Raw genomic sequence first — 17,020 nt, forward strand, 5'->3', positions numbered from 1 at the left:
AGGGTTTGTACAGGGAGCGAGGGTTTGTACAGGGAGCGAGGGTTTGTACAGGGAGCGAGGGTTTGTACAGGGAGCGAGGGTTTGTACAGGGAGCGAGGGTTTGTACAGGGAGCGAGGGTTTGTACAGGGAGCGAGGGTTTGTACAGGGAGCGAGGGTTTGTACAGGGAGCGAGGGTTTGTACAGGGAGCGAGGGTTTGTACAGGGAGCGAGGGTTTGTACAGGGAGCGAGGGTTTGTACAGGGAGCGAGGGTTTGTACAGGGAGCGAGGGTTTGTACAGGGAGCGAGGGTTTGTACAGGGAGCGAGGGTTTGTACAGGGAGCGAGGGTTTGTACAGGGAGCGAGGGTTTGTACAGGGAGCGAGGGTTTGTACAGGGAGCGAGGCTTTGTACAGGGAGCGAGGCTTTGTACCGGGAGCGAGGCTTTGTACAGGGAGCGAGGCTTTGTACCGGGAGAGAGGGTTTGTACCGGGAGCGAGGCTTTGTACAGAGAGAGGGAGAGAGGGTTTGTACAGGGAGAGAGGGTTTGTACAGGGAGAGAGGGTTTGTACAGGGAGAGAGGGTTTGTACAGGGAGAGAGGGTTTGTACAGGGAGAGAGGGTTTGTACAGGGAGAGAGGGTTTGTACAGGGAGCGAGGGTTTGTACAGGGAGCGAGGGTTTGTACAGGGAGCGAGGGTTTGTACAGGGAGCGAGGGTTTGTACAGGGAGCGAGGGTTTGTACAGGGAGCGAGGCTTTGTACAGGGAGCGAGGCTTTGTACAGGGAGCGAGGCTTTGTACAGGGAGCGAGGCTTTGTACCGGGAGCGAGGCTTTGTACCGGGAGCGAGGCTTTGTACCGGGAGCGAGGCTTTGTACCGGGAGCGAGGCTTTGTACAGGGAGCGAGGCTTTGTACAGGGAGCGAGGCTTTGTACAGGGAGCGAGGCTTTGTACAGGGAGCGAGGCTTTGTACAGGGAGCGAGGCTTTGTACAGGGAGCGAGGCTTTGTACAGGGAGCGAGGCTTTGTACAGGGAGCGAGGCTTTGTACAGTGAGCGAGGCTTTGTACAGGGAGCGAGGCTTTGTACAGGGAGCGAGGGTTTGTACAGGGAGCGAGGGTTTGTACAGGGAGCGAGGGTTTGTACAGGGAGCGAGGCTTTGTACAGGGAGCGAGGCTTTGTACAGGGAGCGAGGCTTTGTACAGGGAGCGAGGCTTTGTACAGGGAGCGAGGCTTTGTACAGGGAGCGAGGCTTTGTACAGGGAGCGAGGCTTTGTACAGGGAGCGAGGCTTTGTACAGGGAGCGAGGCTTTGTACAGGGAGCGAGGCTTTGTACAGGGAGCGAGGGTTTGTACAGGGAGCGAGGCTTTGTACAGGGAGCGAGGCTTTGTACAGGGAGCGAGGGTTTGTACAGGGAGCGAGGCTTTGTACAGGGAGCGAGGCTTTGTACAGGGAGCGAGGCTTTGTACAGGGAGCGAGGGTTTGTACAGGGAGCGAGGCTTTGTACAGGGAGCGAGGCTTTGTACAGGGAGCGAGGCTTTGTACAGGGAGCGAGGCTTTGTACAGGGAGCGAGGCTTTGTACAGGGAGCGAGGCTTTGTACAGGGAGCGAGGCTTTGTACAGGGAGCGAGGCTTTGTACAGGGAGCGAGGCTTTGTACAGGGAGCGAGGCTTTGTACAGGGAGCGAGGCTTTGTACAGGGAGCGAGGCTTTGTACAGGGAGCGAGGGTTTGTACAGGGAGCGAGGGTTTGTACAGGGAGCGAGGGTTTGTACAGGGAGCGAGGGTTTGTACAGGGAGCGAGGGTTTGTACAGGGAGAGAGGGTTTTTACAGGGAGCGAGGGTTTGTACAGGGAGGGAGGGTTTGTACAGGGAGAGAGGGTTTGTACAGGGAGAGAGGGTTTGTACAGGGAGAGAGGGTTTGTACAGGGAGAGAGGGTTTGTACAGGGAGAGAGGGTTTGTACAGAGAGAGAGGGTTTGTACAGGGAGAGAGGGTTTGTACAGAGAGAGAGGGTTTGTACAGAGAGAGAGGGTTTGTACAGTGAGAGAGAACGGTGGAGTGTACGGAGAGAGAACGGTGGAGTGTACGGAGAGAGAGCGCGGAGGTGTACGGAGAGAGAGCGCTGAGGTGTACGGAGAGAGAGCGCTGAGGCGTACGGAGAGAGAGCGCTGAGGCGTACGGAGAGAGAGCGCTTTGGGGTGTACGGAGAGAGAGCGCTGAGGCGTACGGAGAGAGCGCATTGGGGTGTGGAGAGACAGCGCGGTGGGGTGTAGAGAGACAGCGCGGTGGGGTGTAGAGAGACAGCGCGGTGGGGTGTAGAGAGACAGCGCGGTGGGGTGTAGAGAGACAGCGCGGTGGGGTGTAGAGAGACAGCGCGGTGGGGTGTGGAGAGACAGCGCGGTGGGGTGTAGAGAGACAGCGCGGTGGGGTGTAGAGAGACAGCGCGGTGGGGTGTAGAGAGACAGCGCGGTGGGGTGTAGAGAGACAGCGCGGTGGGGTGTAGAGAGACAGCGCGGTGGGGTGTAGAGAGACAGCGCGGTGGGGTGTAGAGTGACAGCGCGGTGGGGTGTAGAGAGACAGCGCGGTGGGGTGTAGAGAGACAGCGCGGTGGGGTGTAGAGAGACAGCGCGGTGGGGTGTAGAGAGACAGCGCGGTGGGGTGTAGAGAGACAGCGCGGTGGGGTGTAGAGAGACAGCGCGGTGGGGTGTAGAGAGCGAGCGGTGGGGTGTAGCGAGCGAGCGGTGGGGTGTAGAGAGCGAGCGAGCGGTGGGGTGTAGAGAGCGCGCGAGCGGTGGGATGTAGAAAGCGCGCGAGCGGTGGGGTGTAGCGAGAGCGCGAGCGGTGGGGTGTAGAGAGAGCGCGAGCGGTGGGGTGTAGAGAGAGCGCGAGCGGTGGGGTGTAGAGAGAGCGCGAGCGGTGGGGTGTAGAGAGAGCGCGAGCGGTGGGGTGTAGAGAGAGCGCGAGCGGTGGGGTGTAGAGAGAGCGCGAGCGGTGGGGTGTAGAGAGAGAGCTGTGGAGTGTACAGAGAGAGAGAGCGGTTGTATAGTGAGAGAGAGGCAGGTGTAGAGAGAGAGGCGGGAGGGCAAAGAGAGAGAGGGGGCATGCAGAGAGAGAGAGAAGGGGCATACAGAGAGAGAGGGTGGGGGCATGCTGAGAGAGAGGGTGGGGGCGTGTTGAGAGAGTGGGGGGGGGGCGTGCCGAAAGAGAGGGGACGTGCCGAGCGGGGGGGGGGGCATGCTGAGAGAGAGGGTGGGGGCGTGTTGAGAGAGTGGGGGGGGGGGGGGGGGCGTGCCCAAAGAGGGGGGGCGTGCCGAGAGAGAGGAGAGTGGAGCGAGAGAGAGGAATGTGGAGAGAGAGAGAGGAGTGCAGAGAGAAGGGAGCACAGACTGAGAGAGAGGGGGAGAGTGGAGTGCGAGAGAGGGGAGCAAGGAGAGAAAGAGAAAGGGTAGTGTGGAGCGAGAGAGAGAAGTGGGGAGCGCAGAACGAGAGAGAGAAGTGGGGACGGAGAGAGAAAGTCAGGTGGGGACAGAGAGAGAGAGTGAGGTGGGGGCAGAGAGGGAGGTGAAGGGTGCGAGCGGATGGGAAAGGGACAGGGAAGGGCAGGGAGAGGGTCAGTGGGAATGGAACTGAGGGGGAGAGGAACAGGGAAGGATAGGGAGGGAGTGTGATGGCATGGGACAGAGAGAGACTGGAGATGAGAGAATGATGGATGAGGAGGGACAGGCAGAGAGAGGGGAAGGAGACAGAGAGGCAGAATGAGAGAGAGAGAACCTGACGGACTGAGGATGAGCGAGTGCGGGAGCTGCCAGCGAGAAAGAGGCAGAGAGGGTGAGTCAGGGATGCAGAGAGAAGGAGGTAGAGTGGGTGAGCGAGGGAGGCAGGAAGACTGGGATGGAGGGACAGAAGCTTATTCTCTAAATGGTGAGAGATTGCAGAGCTCTGAGGCTCAGAGGGATCTGGCTGTCCTAGTGCATGAATCACAAAAGGCTAGTATGCAGGTACAGCAAGTAATGAGGAAAGCTAATAGAATGTTATCATTTATTGTGAGGGGAATTGATTACAAAAGTAGGGAGGTTATGCTTCAGTTGTACAGGGCATTGGGTTAGACCTCGTCTGGAGTATTGTGTACAGTACTGGTCTCCTTACTTAAAGAAAGATGTAAATGCATTAGAAGCAGTTTAGAGAAGGTTTACTAGACTAATACCTGGAATGGGCGGGTTGCCTTATGGGGAAAGGCTGGACAGGTTAGGCTTGTATCCAGTGGAGTTTCGAAGAGTAAAAGGCAACTTAATTGAGAGGATGTTTCCTCTTGTGGGAGAATCTAGAAACAGGGGCCACTGTTTAAAAATAAGGGGTTGCTCATTTAAGACAAAGATGAGGAGAAATTGTTTCTAAGGATTGTGAGTTTCTGGAACTCTCTTCCTCAAAAAGCTGAGGAAGTAGAGTCTTTGAATATTTTTAAGATAGAACAAGATAGACTCTTGATTAACAAGAGGGTGAAAGGTTATCGGGGGTAGGTAGGAATGTGGGGTTGAGGTTACATTCAGATCAGTTATGATCTTATTGAATGGCAGAGCAGACTCGAGAGGCTGAGTGGCTTACTCTTCCTAATTTGTATGTTTGTATAGAAACTGAGAGCAGGATTAGGCCGTTTGGCCCTTTGAGCCTGAATGACAGAGTGGAGGCTAAGCAAGAAGGAGTGAGTGATGGAGAGAGAGAGAGAGGAACGAGGAGTGTGGTGAGAAAGACAGAGGAAGAGGTTAATAGAGGTCAGGATGGGGAGGGAGTAGTGGAGAAATAGTCCTGTCTGGCTGACGGTCAATGACAAGTAAAATGTAACCGAGCATCAGAGACAAGCAGAAAGTCAGACCGAGCCCTGAGGCAGGAGATAGAGCTCAGTCTAATGGCTGCTGACAGGAACACAAACTAGAGACAGATGAACAGGAAACTACAAGCTGAGCAGCAGTACGCCTCACCCTGTGGACACCGCTTCTGGGCTCCTCCACAGCATTACTGTAACACCTGGAACTAAGGGCATAAAGACAAGATTGTCACCAATAAATCAAAGAAGGTGGGGTTTCTTTCCCCAGGAAGTGGTGAAAATGTGGAATGTGATACCACAGGGAGCGGTTGAGGTGAATAGAATAGATGCATTTAAGGGGAAACTTAAGCACCTGAGGGAGAAAGGAATAGAAGGATATGCTGATAGGGTGAGATGATGTAAGGTTGCAGAAGATTTGTATGGAGCATGGACCAGTAGGCTGAATGGCCTGCTTCTGTGCTGTCCTATTCAATGTAAACAAAATGAGCCAGTGTGACATGCACACATGACAGGGCTTGGGAATTGTCCAAGGTCCATCGAGTTCACCATCTACCATCCTGGTAACATATCAGACAGCAATAATGGAGTTGTTGATTAGTCACAGCCATTGGTCTTCATCAGCTAGTCTCCTACAGAGCCAGACACGAGGTGAGGAAAACCCCCAGTGCTAGAGAGTTTTGGGATCTCTGGTCAAAGTCACACCACATGGACTGCAGCGATTCAAAAAGGCAGCTCACCACCACCTTCTCAAAGGCAATTAAGGTTGGGCAATAAATGCCGGCCTAGACAGTGATGCCCACATCTCAGCTCCAGGACATCACTGCAGGAGTTCCTCAGGGTAGTGTCCTAGGCCCAACCATCTTCAACTGCTTCATCAATGACCTTCCATCATAAGGTCAGAAATGGGGATGTTCGCTGATGGTTGCGCAATGTTCAGCAGCATTCACAACTCCTCAGGTACTGAAGCAGCCCATGTCCAAAAGCAGCAAGACCTGGACAATATCCAGGCTTGGGCTGACAAGTGGCAGGTAACATTTGCATCACACAAGTGTCAGGCAATGACCATCTCCAACAAGAGAGAATCTAACCATCGCCCCTTGACGTTCAATGGCATTACCATCACTGAACCCCCCCCGGGGGTTACCATTGACTAGAAACTGAACTGGACTAGCCATATAAATACTGTGGCTACAACAGCAGGCCAGAGGCTAGGAATCGTGCGACGAGTAATTCACCTCCTGACTCCCCAGAGGCTGTCCACTATCTACAAGGCACAAGTCAGAAATGTGATGGAATACTCCTCACTTGTCTGGGTGAGCGCAGCTCCCACTGAAGAAGCTTGACACCGTCCAGGACAAAGCAGCCCCGCTTGATTGGCACCACATCCACAAACATTCACTCCCTCCATCACTGACGCACAGCGGCAGCAGTGTGTACCATCTACAAGATGCACTGCAGGAATTTACCAAGGCTCCTTAGACAGCACCTTCCAAACCCACGACCACCACCACCTAGAAGGACAAGGGCAGCAGATACATGGGAACATCACCACCTGGAAGTTCCCCTCCAAGTCACTCACCATCCTGACTTGGAAATATATCACTGTTCCTTCACTGTCACTGGGTCAAAATCCTGGAACTACCACCCACCCCCCCCACCTCCCCAACAGCACTGTGTTCCTGCACCACATGGTTCCTGCAACGGTTCAAGAAGGCAGCTCACCACCACCTTCTCAAGGGCAATTGAGGATGAGCAATAAATGCTGGCCCAGCCAGCGAAGCCCACATTCTGTGAATGAATTTTAAAAATCCCACAAATCAGTAAAAACAAACTTGTTCCTCCCAAGCAGGCTGCACATATACATCCCTATCTGGAAGGAGAATGTTTATAACTCCATCAGTAAGTGGGGTTTTAAAATACATGGTGCACCTGAACATTTCTGTGATCTGTTTGTGTGGGGACAGGGTTGGTTCTGTTCTGTGGTGTAGGATTTGATACCCACCAGATGGCACACAAGCCTGACCAGGATCAGGACATTGCTGTCACTGGCAGCCAATTTGTGCACAGCAAGCACCCAAAACCAGGAATGAGATAAGTAACTAAATAGTTGTTGGTCTATTTTAGTGATGTTGGCTGAAGTGTAAACATTGGCCAGGATACTGGGGAGAATTGCTCCCCTTCAGAATGATGCCATGGGATCTTTGATGTCTCATCCAAAAGATAGCATCTCTGACAGTGCAGCATTCCCTGGGTACCGCACCAGAGTCTTAGCTTGAATTATGGGGACCGAGTCTCTGGGGTGGGGCTTGATCCCTCAACCTTCTGACTCTGAGGTGAGATGATCACCTGCTGAGCCCTAAGTTGAGCCTCCTCCCATCCTTCATATTGCCAGCTACGATGATGGGTGCAAGCTCCCCTCCCACTTACTCACTTGCTCACTGGTTCCTGCTTGAGGTGGGGTAATAAGCTAAAGAGCAGGAACATTAACAGAAATGTGCTAGAACTAGCTTTCACTCCAAGAAGGTCAAAGTCTCGTCTGGATTACAAACTGCTTTATTTCTGCTTAAACTTGTTGAAGCTTTGCACTATCCTGCTGACTTATTTCGCAGAATTTCAATCAGCTGCTGTGCTGTTAAGAAACACTTTTGATGGTGGCCAAGATTATCGACAGAGGCGACGTTTTGTCTGAGAGAGATTAAATGACTCCTTCTGTTTTTCTCTTCTCTCCAATAGGCTGGATGGAAAGTCTCCTCCCCTCCTGGTTTATCTAACCAGCCTTGGACAGTGTGTTCCCTTCGCTGCTAGCAGTTCCACCTAATTAAATCCCGATCGTCTCTGCTTCGTCAGTCAGTGTGGTTTTGTGTGTACACAGACACCTTGGTGGGTCGTTTTATTGAGGGAATGTCCAGAGAGAGGCGGCAATCAGATTGATCGACGGGTGCGCCTACTCCTGGAGTCTGAGGCGGGGACAGATTCTGGTTGTGCCACTTTCTCCGAGCTCTGCTTTAGACTGGTTACCCAATGGGGCGCGTGTGTGTGTGCTAGTGACTTCTTGCTCTTAAATGAGAATGAGACGGACTTTGCTGTGATGTTCTCCTCTCACTCCCCCGTCCCTCTGAACTGATCGGTGCTTCTCCCTTGGAGCTTGTGCCGAGGTGGGAGAGAGTGTACGAGGGGGGCGAGGGTTAGGACTCCTCACTTGGTGACAATGGCCACTTCGGTACTGATGCGCTTTTCCATTGCTGACTATGTCATCTTCGTCCTGCTGCTGGTCTTGTCCTCAGTCATCGGCCTCTTCTATGCACTGAGCGGTGGGCAGCAGCGGACTACGCAGGAGTTCCTGTTGGCAGGACGCAGCATGACCTTTGTGCCAGTGTCGCTCTCCCTCCTCGCCACCTTCCAGTCAGCCGTGGCTATCCTGGGCGTGCCGGCTGAGATCTACACATTTGGCACTGAGTACTGGTTCCTGGGTTGCTCCTACTTCCTGGGGCTTCTCATTCCCGCTCACATCTTCGTTCCCATGTTTTACCGGCTGGGGCTCACCAGCACTTACGAGGTAAGCGAAGAACTCGAGAGAAAGAGATCGGAGCGAGGACTTACAAAGGGGTCTGGACGGAGTAGATAGGGAGAAAATGTTTCTGCTCGTAAACGGATCAAGAACCAGAGGGCACGGTTTTAAAGTGTTTTGCAAAAGAAGCAAATGTAGAGTGAGAAAAAACTTCCACACAGCGAGTAGTTAGGGTTTGGGACACACTGCCTGGAAGTGTGGCGGGGGCAGGTTCGATTGAGACATTCAAGAGGGCATTGGATGATTATTTAAATAGAAACAATGTGCGGGGTTATGGGGAAAAGGCAGGAGATTGGCACTAAGTTAAAATGCTCAGAGAGCTGGTGCAGACACGACGGGCCGAATGACCTCCTTCTACACCCTAATTATTCTGTGACATCAAAACTCCTCCATCCAACTCGAGGAGAGAAACTGGGATTATTCATAGAGATGGTTAGAGGGAAGATTTAAGCGAGGTGTTCAAAATCATAAGGGGTTTTCATAAGGAGAAGCTGTTTCCAGTGGCAGGAGAGTGGGTAACCAGAGGACACAGATTTATCAAAGAATCAGAGATGAAGAGACAGTTTTTTTTACACAGCGTGCTGTTGTGACCTAGAGTGCATTGCCTGAAAGAACAGCGGAAGCAGATTCAGTAGGAATTTTCAAGAGGGAATTGGAGAAATACCGGAAGGGATCAAATTGTAAGATTAGGGGGGGAAAGAGCAGGGTCAGTGACCTGAAAATCTCTACCACAGGGAGTGACTGAGGCAAGTAGCAGAGATTTATTTGAAGGGAAACTAGCAATGGATATGAGAGAGAAAGGGTGAAATTAAAAGCTGCGGATGAAGCTCATGCAGGGCATGAACTCTGGCATAGACCAGCTGGGGCCCTTGGTCTGTTTCTGTGCTGTAAATTCTCTGTATGGTTGCACCTACTTCCTCATTGATCTCTTGTGGGTAAATGGCTGCAACCTTTTTTTAATGTGTTCCAATAGAAAATGCTGACCAGCCACAGGAATGGTTATGAAGGTGACACTATTTTAGCCACTGACACTAATTTTCAGCTTCTTCACGCTACAGGCAAATCTGTTTTCCCGTGTGTGGGTTTGGGACATGCTGCCTGGAAGTGTGGTGAAGGCAGGTTCGATTGAGGCATTCAGGAGGGCACTGGTTGATTATTTAAATAGAAGCAATGTGCAAGGTTACGGGGAAAAGGCAGGAGATTGGCACTAAGTTAAAATGCTCAGAGAGCCAGTGCAGACACGATGAAAGCAAACATGCACCTCCAGTCAGTAAATCGAGGAAGTAAAGCACTCCCAATGATCGAACAAACACACTCTGTTTTTCGTCTGATTGTTTTTAACAGCAAATGCACAGATAGGTTGAAATTCACATATAAAAACAGAAAGTGTTTGAGTTCTGAGGTAAGGTCAGTGACCTGAAATGTTAGTTCTGTTTGTCTTTCCAAAGATAGTATCATAGGAAAAGGAATAGGCCATCTGGCGCATCGAGCTGACTCCACCATACAATACGATTATGGCTGATCATCCACGTCAATGCCCTTTTCCCACATGACCCCCATATGCTTTGGTCATTGGTGTTTAGAAATCTGTCAATCTCTGCTTTAAACATACTCAGTGACTGAGCTCCCACAGCCCTCTGGGGTAGAGAAATCCAAAGATTCACAACCCTCTGATTAAAAAAAATTCTCATCTCAGTCCTAAGTGGCTTCCCCCTTATTTTGAAATTGTGTCCCCTGGTTCCAGACTCTCCAACCAGAGGACACATCTTACCTGCATCTACCCTGCCTATCCCTTTAAGTATTTTGTAGGTTTCAATGAGATCACCTCTCATCCATTGAAATTCTAGAGAATATAGGCCCAGTTTTCCCAATCTCTTCACAGGACAGTCCCACCGACTTGGGAACAAGTCCGGTGAGCCTTTGGTGCACTCCTATGGCAATAATATCCATCCCGAGGTAAAGGGAGCAAAACTGCTCACAGTACTCCAGGTATGGTCTAACCATTAGGGGGAAGCAGTGGTATTGTTGCTGGACTAGCAATTCAGAGACCCGGGTAATGCTCTGGAGACCTGGGTTCAAACCCCGCCAAGGCAGATGGTGGAATTTGAGTTCAATAAAAATCTGGAATTAAAAGTCGAATGATGACCTTGAAACCATTGTCAATTATTGTAAAAACCCATCTGGTTCACTAATGTCCTTTAGGGAAGGAAATCTGTTGTCCTTACCTGGTCTGGCCTACATGTGACTCCGGACCCACAGCAATGTGGCTGATTCTTAAATTCCCTCTGAAATGGCCTAGCGAGCTACTCAGTTGTAACAAACCACTACAAAGTCACAAAAAAGGAATAAAACCAGGTGGACCACCCAGCATCGACCTAGGCACCGGAAGCGACAACGGCAATCTCAGCTCTGTCGACCCTGCAAAGTCCTCCTTACTAACACCTGGGGGCTAGTGCCAAAATTGGGAGAGCTGTCTCACAGATTAGTCAAGCATCAGCCTGACATAATCATCCTCACGGAATCATATCTTACAGATCATGTCCCAGACACCACCATCACCATCCCTGGGTATGTCCTGTCCCACCAGCAGGACAGACCCAGCAGAGGTGGTGGCACAGTGGTATACAGTTGGGAGGGAGTTGCCCTGGGAGTCCTCAACATCGACTTCGGACCCCATGAAGTCTCATGGCATCAGGTCAAACATGGACAAGGAAACCTCCTGCTGATTACCATGTACTGCCCTTCCTCAGCTGGTGAATCAATGCTCCTCCATGTTGAACACCACTTGGAAGAAGCACTGAGGATGGCAAGGGTGCAGAATGTACTCTGGGTGGGGGACTTCAACGTCCACCACCAAGAGTGGCTTGGTAGCACCATTACTGACCGAGCAGGCCGAGTCCTAAATGACATAGCTGCTAGGCTGGGTCTGCGGCAATTGGTGAGGGAACCAACAAGAGGGAAAAACATACTTGACCTCATCCTCACCAACCTGCCTGCCACAGATGCATCTGTCCATGACAGTATCAGTAGGAGTGACCACTGCACAGTCGCTGTAGAGCCGAAGTCCTGCATTCACATTGAGGATACCCTCCATCGTGTTGTGTGGCACTACCATAGTGCCATCGATTTTGAACAGATCTAGCAACTCAAGACTGGGCATCCATGAGGCACTGTGGGCCATCCACGGCAGCAGAATTGTACTCAAACAAAATCTGTAACTTCTTGGCCCAGCTTATCCCCAATTCCTCCATTACCATCAAGCCAGGGGATCAACCCTGTTTCAATGAAGACTGCAGGAGGGCATGCCAGGAGCAGCACCAGGCATACCTAAAAATGAGGTGTCAACCTGGTGAAGCTATAGCACAGGACTACTTGTATGTCAAACAGCATAAGCAGCAAGTGAAAGACAGAGCTAAGTGATCCCACAATCAACGGATCAGATTTAAGTCCTGCCACATCCAGTCATGAATGGTGCTGGACAATTCACTGGAGGAGGAGACTCCACAAATATCCCCATCCTCAATGATGGAGGAGCTCAGCATATCAGTGTTAGCATTTGCTATAATCTTCAGCCAGAAGTGTTGAGTGGATGGTCCATCTTGGCCTCCTCCAGTGGTCCCCAGCACCATAGATGCCAGTGTTCAGCCAATTTGATTCACTCCATGTGATAGCAAGAAACGGCTGAATGCATTGGATACTGCAAAGGCTATGGGCCCCTGACAGTATTCTGGCAATAGTACTGAAGACCTGTGCTCCAGAGCTTGCCACACCCCTAGTCAAGCTGTTCCAGTACAGCTACGACACTGGCATCTACCCGGCTGCGTAGAAAATTTCCCAGGTACGTCCTGTACACAAGAAGCAGGACAAATCCAACCCGACCAATTACCACCCAATCAGTCTATTCTCCATCATCATTAAAGTAATGGAAGGGGTCATCAACAGTGCTATCAAGCAGTACTTGCTGAGCAATAACCTGCTTACTCATGCCCAGCTTGGTTTACGCCAGAGCCACTTTGCTCCTGACCTCATTACAGCCTTGATTCAAACGTGGACAAAAGAGGTGAACTCCCGAGGTGAGGTGAGAGTGACTGCCCTTGACATCGAGGCCGCATTTGACCAAGAGTGGCATCAAGAAGTCCTAGCAAAACTGGAGTCAATGGGTATCAGGGGGATAACTGTCAACTGGTTGGAATCATACCTAGCACAAAAGGAAGGTGGTTGCTGGAGGTCAGTCATCTCAGCTCCAGGACATCACCATAGGAGTTCCTCAGGGTTGTGTCCTTGGCCCAACCATCAGCAGCTGCTTTGTCCATGACCTTCCTTCCACATAACTTCCATGGACTTCAGCAAGGCTTTTGACAAAGTCCTGCATGGGAGACAGATAATGAAGGTAAGAGCCCATGGGATCCAAGACAGTTTGGCAAATTGGATCCAGAACTAGCTGAGTGACAGGAAGCAGAGGGTGATGGTTGAGGGGTGTTTTTGTGACTGGATACCTGTGTCCAGTGGGGTTCCACAGGGATTGGTGTTGGGTCCCTTGCTGTTTGTGGTATATATAAACGATTTAGACTTGAATGTAGGAGGGTTGATCAGTAAGTTCGTAGATGACTTGAAAATTAGTGAGGTGGTAAATAGGATAGTGTTAGATTACAGGAGGATATAGACAGGCTAGTCAGATGGGCTGATCAATGGCAAATGGAATTTAATCTGGATAAGTGTGAGGTGGTGCACTTGGACAGGACAAACAAGGCACAGGAATACATGATGAATGGTAGGATCCTGGGAAATACCAAGGATCAGAGGGACCTTGGTGTGCATGTCCACCGGTCCCTTAAGGTAGCAGGACAGGTAGATAAGGTGGTTAAGAAGGCATTTGGAATACTTGCCTTTATTAGCCAAGGCATAGAATATAAGAGTAAGGAGGTTATGTTGGAACTGTGTAAAATGCTGGTTAGGCCACAGCTAGAGTATTGCGTGCAGTTTTGGAATCCACGTATTCAGAAGGATGTGATTGCACTAGAGAGAGTACAGGGGAAATTTACCAGAATGTTGCCTGGACTGGAGAGTTTTAGTTATGAGGTGAGATTGGATTGATTGGGGTTATTTTCCCTGGAGCAGAGGAGATTGAGGTGTATAAAATTATGAGGCACATAGATAGGGCAGACAGAAAGAAATTTTTCCCCTTGGTGGAGGGATCAATAACCAAGGAGCATAGATTTAAGGTAAAGGGAAGGCGGCTTAGAAGGGATGTGAGGAAGAATTTTTTCACCCAGAGGCTGGTGGGAATCTGGAACTCACTGCCTGAAAGGGTAGTAGAGGCAGATACCCTCATAACATTTAAGAAATATTTGGATGTGCACTTGCAATGCCATGGCAAACAGGGCTATGGGCTTAGTGCTGGAAAATGGGATTAGAATAGTTAGATACTTGTTTGAGTGGCGCAGACTCGATGGGCCGAAGGGCCTTTTTCTGTGCTGTAGACCTCTCTAATTATATAAGGTCAGAAGTGGGGATTCACTGATGATTCCACAATGTTCAGCACCATTTGCAACTCCTCAGTTACTGAAGCAGTCCATGTCCAAATGCAGCAAGACCTGCACAATATCCAGACTTGGGCTGACAAGTGGCAAGTAACATGCGCGCCACACAACTGTCAGGCAATAACCATCTCCAACAAGAGAGAATCCAACCGTCACCCCTTGATGTTCAATAGTATTACCACTGAATCCCCCACTATTAACATCCTGGAGATTAACATTGACCAGAAACGGAACTGGACCAGCCATATAAATACTGTGGCTACAAGAGCAGATCAGAGGCTAGGAATCGTGTGACAAGTAACCCACCTCCTGGCACCTGAAAGTCTGTCCACCAGCTACAAGGCACAAGTCAGGAGTGTGATGGAATACTCCCCACTTGCCTAGATGAGTGCAGTTCCCACAACATTCAAGAAGTTGGACACTGTCCAGGACAATGCAGCCCGCTTGATTGGCACCACATCCACAAACATTCACTCCCTCCACCAACGCACAGGAGCAGCAGTGTGTACCATCTACAAGATGCACTGCAGGAATTCACCAAGGCTCATTCAACAACAACTTCCAAACACGACCACTACCATCTAGAAGGACAAGGGCAGCAGATAGATGGGAACACCACCACCTGGAACTTCCCCACCAAGTCACTCACCATCCTGACTTGGAAATATATCGCCGTTCCATCACTGTCGCTGGGTCAAAATCCTGGAACTCCCTCCCTAACAGCACTGTGGGCATACCTACACCACATGGACTGCAGCAGTTCAAGAAGGCAGCTCACCACCACCTTCTCAAGGGCAACTAGGGATGGGCAATAAATGCTGGCCAGCCAGCGAAGCCCACATCCCATGAATGAATAAAAAAAAATCCAAGGTTCTGTACAATTGAAGCAAGACTTTGCTACTCCTGTACTCAACTCTTCTTGCAATAAAGACTGACACATCATTAGCCTTCCTAATTGCCTGCTGCACCTGAATTTTGGTGACTTATTGATGAGGACGCCCAGGTCCCTTTGTACATCTACACTTTCTAACCTCTCATCATTTAAGAAATACTCTGCACATCTGTTCCTCGTACCAAAGTGGATAACCTCAAGTTTTCCCACATTATATTCCACCTGCCACGTTCTTGCTCACTCACTAAGTCTGTCCAAATCCTTTTGAAGCCACTTTTTATCTTCCTCACAACACACATTCCTGCCTAGCTTTGTTCATTTGTGAACTTAGAAATGTTGTATTTGGTCCCCACATCCAAATCATTGATATATATTGTGAACAGACGGGGCCCAAGTACTGATCCTTGTGATACCCCAATAGTCACAGCCCGCCAACACAAGAATGACCTGTTTATTCCTACTCTCTGTTTTTTGCCTGTTAACCAATCCTTAATCCATGCCAATATGTTACCTCCTATCCCATGTACTTTAATTTTGATAACCAACCCCCTGTGGGGGACTTTATTGAAAGCCTTCTGAAAATCCAAATACACTGTGTCCATCGATTCACCTTTATCATTTATGTGAGTAACATCCTCAAAAAACTCCCAACGGGTTCATCAAACATGACTTCCCATTCATAAATCCATGTTGACTATGCCCAATCAGATCATTATTATCTAATTGTATATTTATGACATCATTTGTAATAGACTCTAGCATTTTCCTGACTACTGATGTAAGGTTAACAGGCCGGTAGTTCCCTGTTTTCTCTCTCCCTCCCTCTGTAAAAAGTGGGCTGACATTTGCTACCTTCCAATTTGCAGGAACCGTTCCAGAATCTGTAGGATTTTGGAAGATGACCACCAATGCGTCCACTATCTCCGTAGCTACCTCTTTCGATACTCCAGCTGCTGCATTTTCTGGGTTTTTTTTAGGTTCCGATCTGGAGTATTTTGCATTTGTAGGTTGAAGTTCATAGTTAGCCATTATGGCATAGGAGAAGGCCATTCAGCCCATCGAGTCCAGGCCGGCTCCCTGTGGAGCAATGTAGTCAGTCCCACTCCCCCACTCGATCCCTGTAGCCCTGCAGATTTATTTCCTTCAAGTACCCATCCAGTTTCCTTTCAAAATCGCCGCTTCTGCTATCCTCATAGGCAGAGAGTTCCAGGTCATTAGCACTCACTACGTTAAAAGTTCTTCCTCATGTTCCCCCCACATCTCTTACCCAAAACCTTCAATCTGTGTCCCCTAGTCTTTGTACCATCAGCTCATGGGAACAGCTTTTCTTGGTCTACCTTATCTGAATCTCATGATGCACACATGCTGTTAATGTGAACTTTGAGATCACAGGCCCAGCGATGGTTTCTGTTGCTCCTTTTTGTAATTTACTGGGTGGGGATGCAAATAACCACATCTGGGTTCCCAATCAGCCGCCCTCCCCACTCCCGGCTGCTCTGGTGAGTTTATCCAGAGAAAACCCGAGTCTACACTGTTGACCTCAGTCTCATTCAGCTAAGTCAGTGGGGGTTTGGGGTGGGGGGGGGGGGGGGGGTTTCGAATGGGATGGCTGGTGCGAATTTTTTTTAAAATCAGTTCTGCATTCCCACTCCTAGGACTAGGGCTAGGCTCAGTTGTGATGCATAGTGTAGTTGGATAGCCACTGTCTAGTTTGTCCTGTTGACAATGACCAGCTCCAACAAGAGAGAACCTGTCCAGTGCCCCCTTGATGTTCAATGGCATTACCATCCCTGAATCCCCCACTATCAACATCCTGGGGGGGGTTACCATTGAGCAGAAACTGAACTGGACCAGCCATATAAGTACTGTGGCTACAAGATTAGAGGTTACAGGTTAGAGGCTAGGAATCATGCGACAAGTAACTCACCCCCTGACTCCCCAAAGCCTGCCCGCCATCTACAATGCACAAGTTAGAAGTATGATCGAATACTCCCCACTTGCCTGGGTGAATGCAGCTCCCACAACACTCAAGAAGCTTGACACCGTTCAGGACAAAGCAGCCCACTTGATTGGCACCATATCCACAAACATTCACTCCCTCCACCACCGACGCACAGTAGCAGCAGTGTGTACCAACTACAAGGTGCATAGCAGAAACTCACCAAGGCTCCTTAGGCAGCACCTTCCAAACCCACCACCATTACTATCTAGAAGGACAAGGGCAG

At 50.1% G+C, this 17,020-nt stretch overlaps 1 protein-coding gene across 2 annotated transcripts in view; it reads left to right on the forward strand.

Moving 5' to 3' along the window:
• The window catches only part of slc5a6a (solute carrier family 5 member 6a), a 79,658-nt gene that overhangs the window by 18,753 nt on the left and 43,885 nt on the right, over positions 1-17,020 (forward strand). For both annotated transcript variants that reach the window (XM_041185965.1, XM_041185966.1), the window contains exon 2: positions 7,529-8,351. In XM_041185965.1, coding sequence (XP_041041899.1) covers positions 8,004-8,351 — 348 coding nt within the window. In that variant the 5' untranslated portion in view covers positions 7,529-8,003. The remainder of the gene's footprint in view (positions 1-7,528; positions 8,352-17,020) is intronic.

This window comes from Carcharodon carcharias, chromosome 4, assembly GCF_017639515.1.
Source record: "Carcharodon carcharias isolate sCarCar2 chromosome 4, sCarCar2.pri, whole genome shotgun sequence".
Taxonomy (NCBI): Eukaryota; Metazoa; Chordata; class Chondrichthyes; order Lamniformes; family Lamnidae; genus Carcharodon; species Carcharodon carcharias.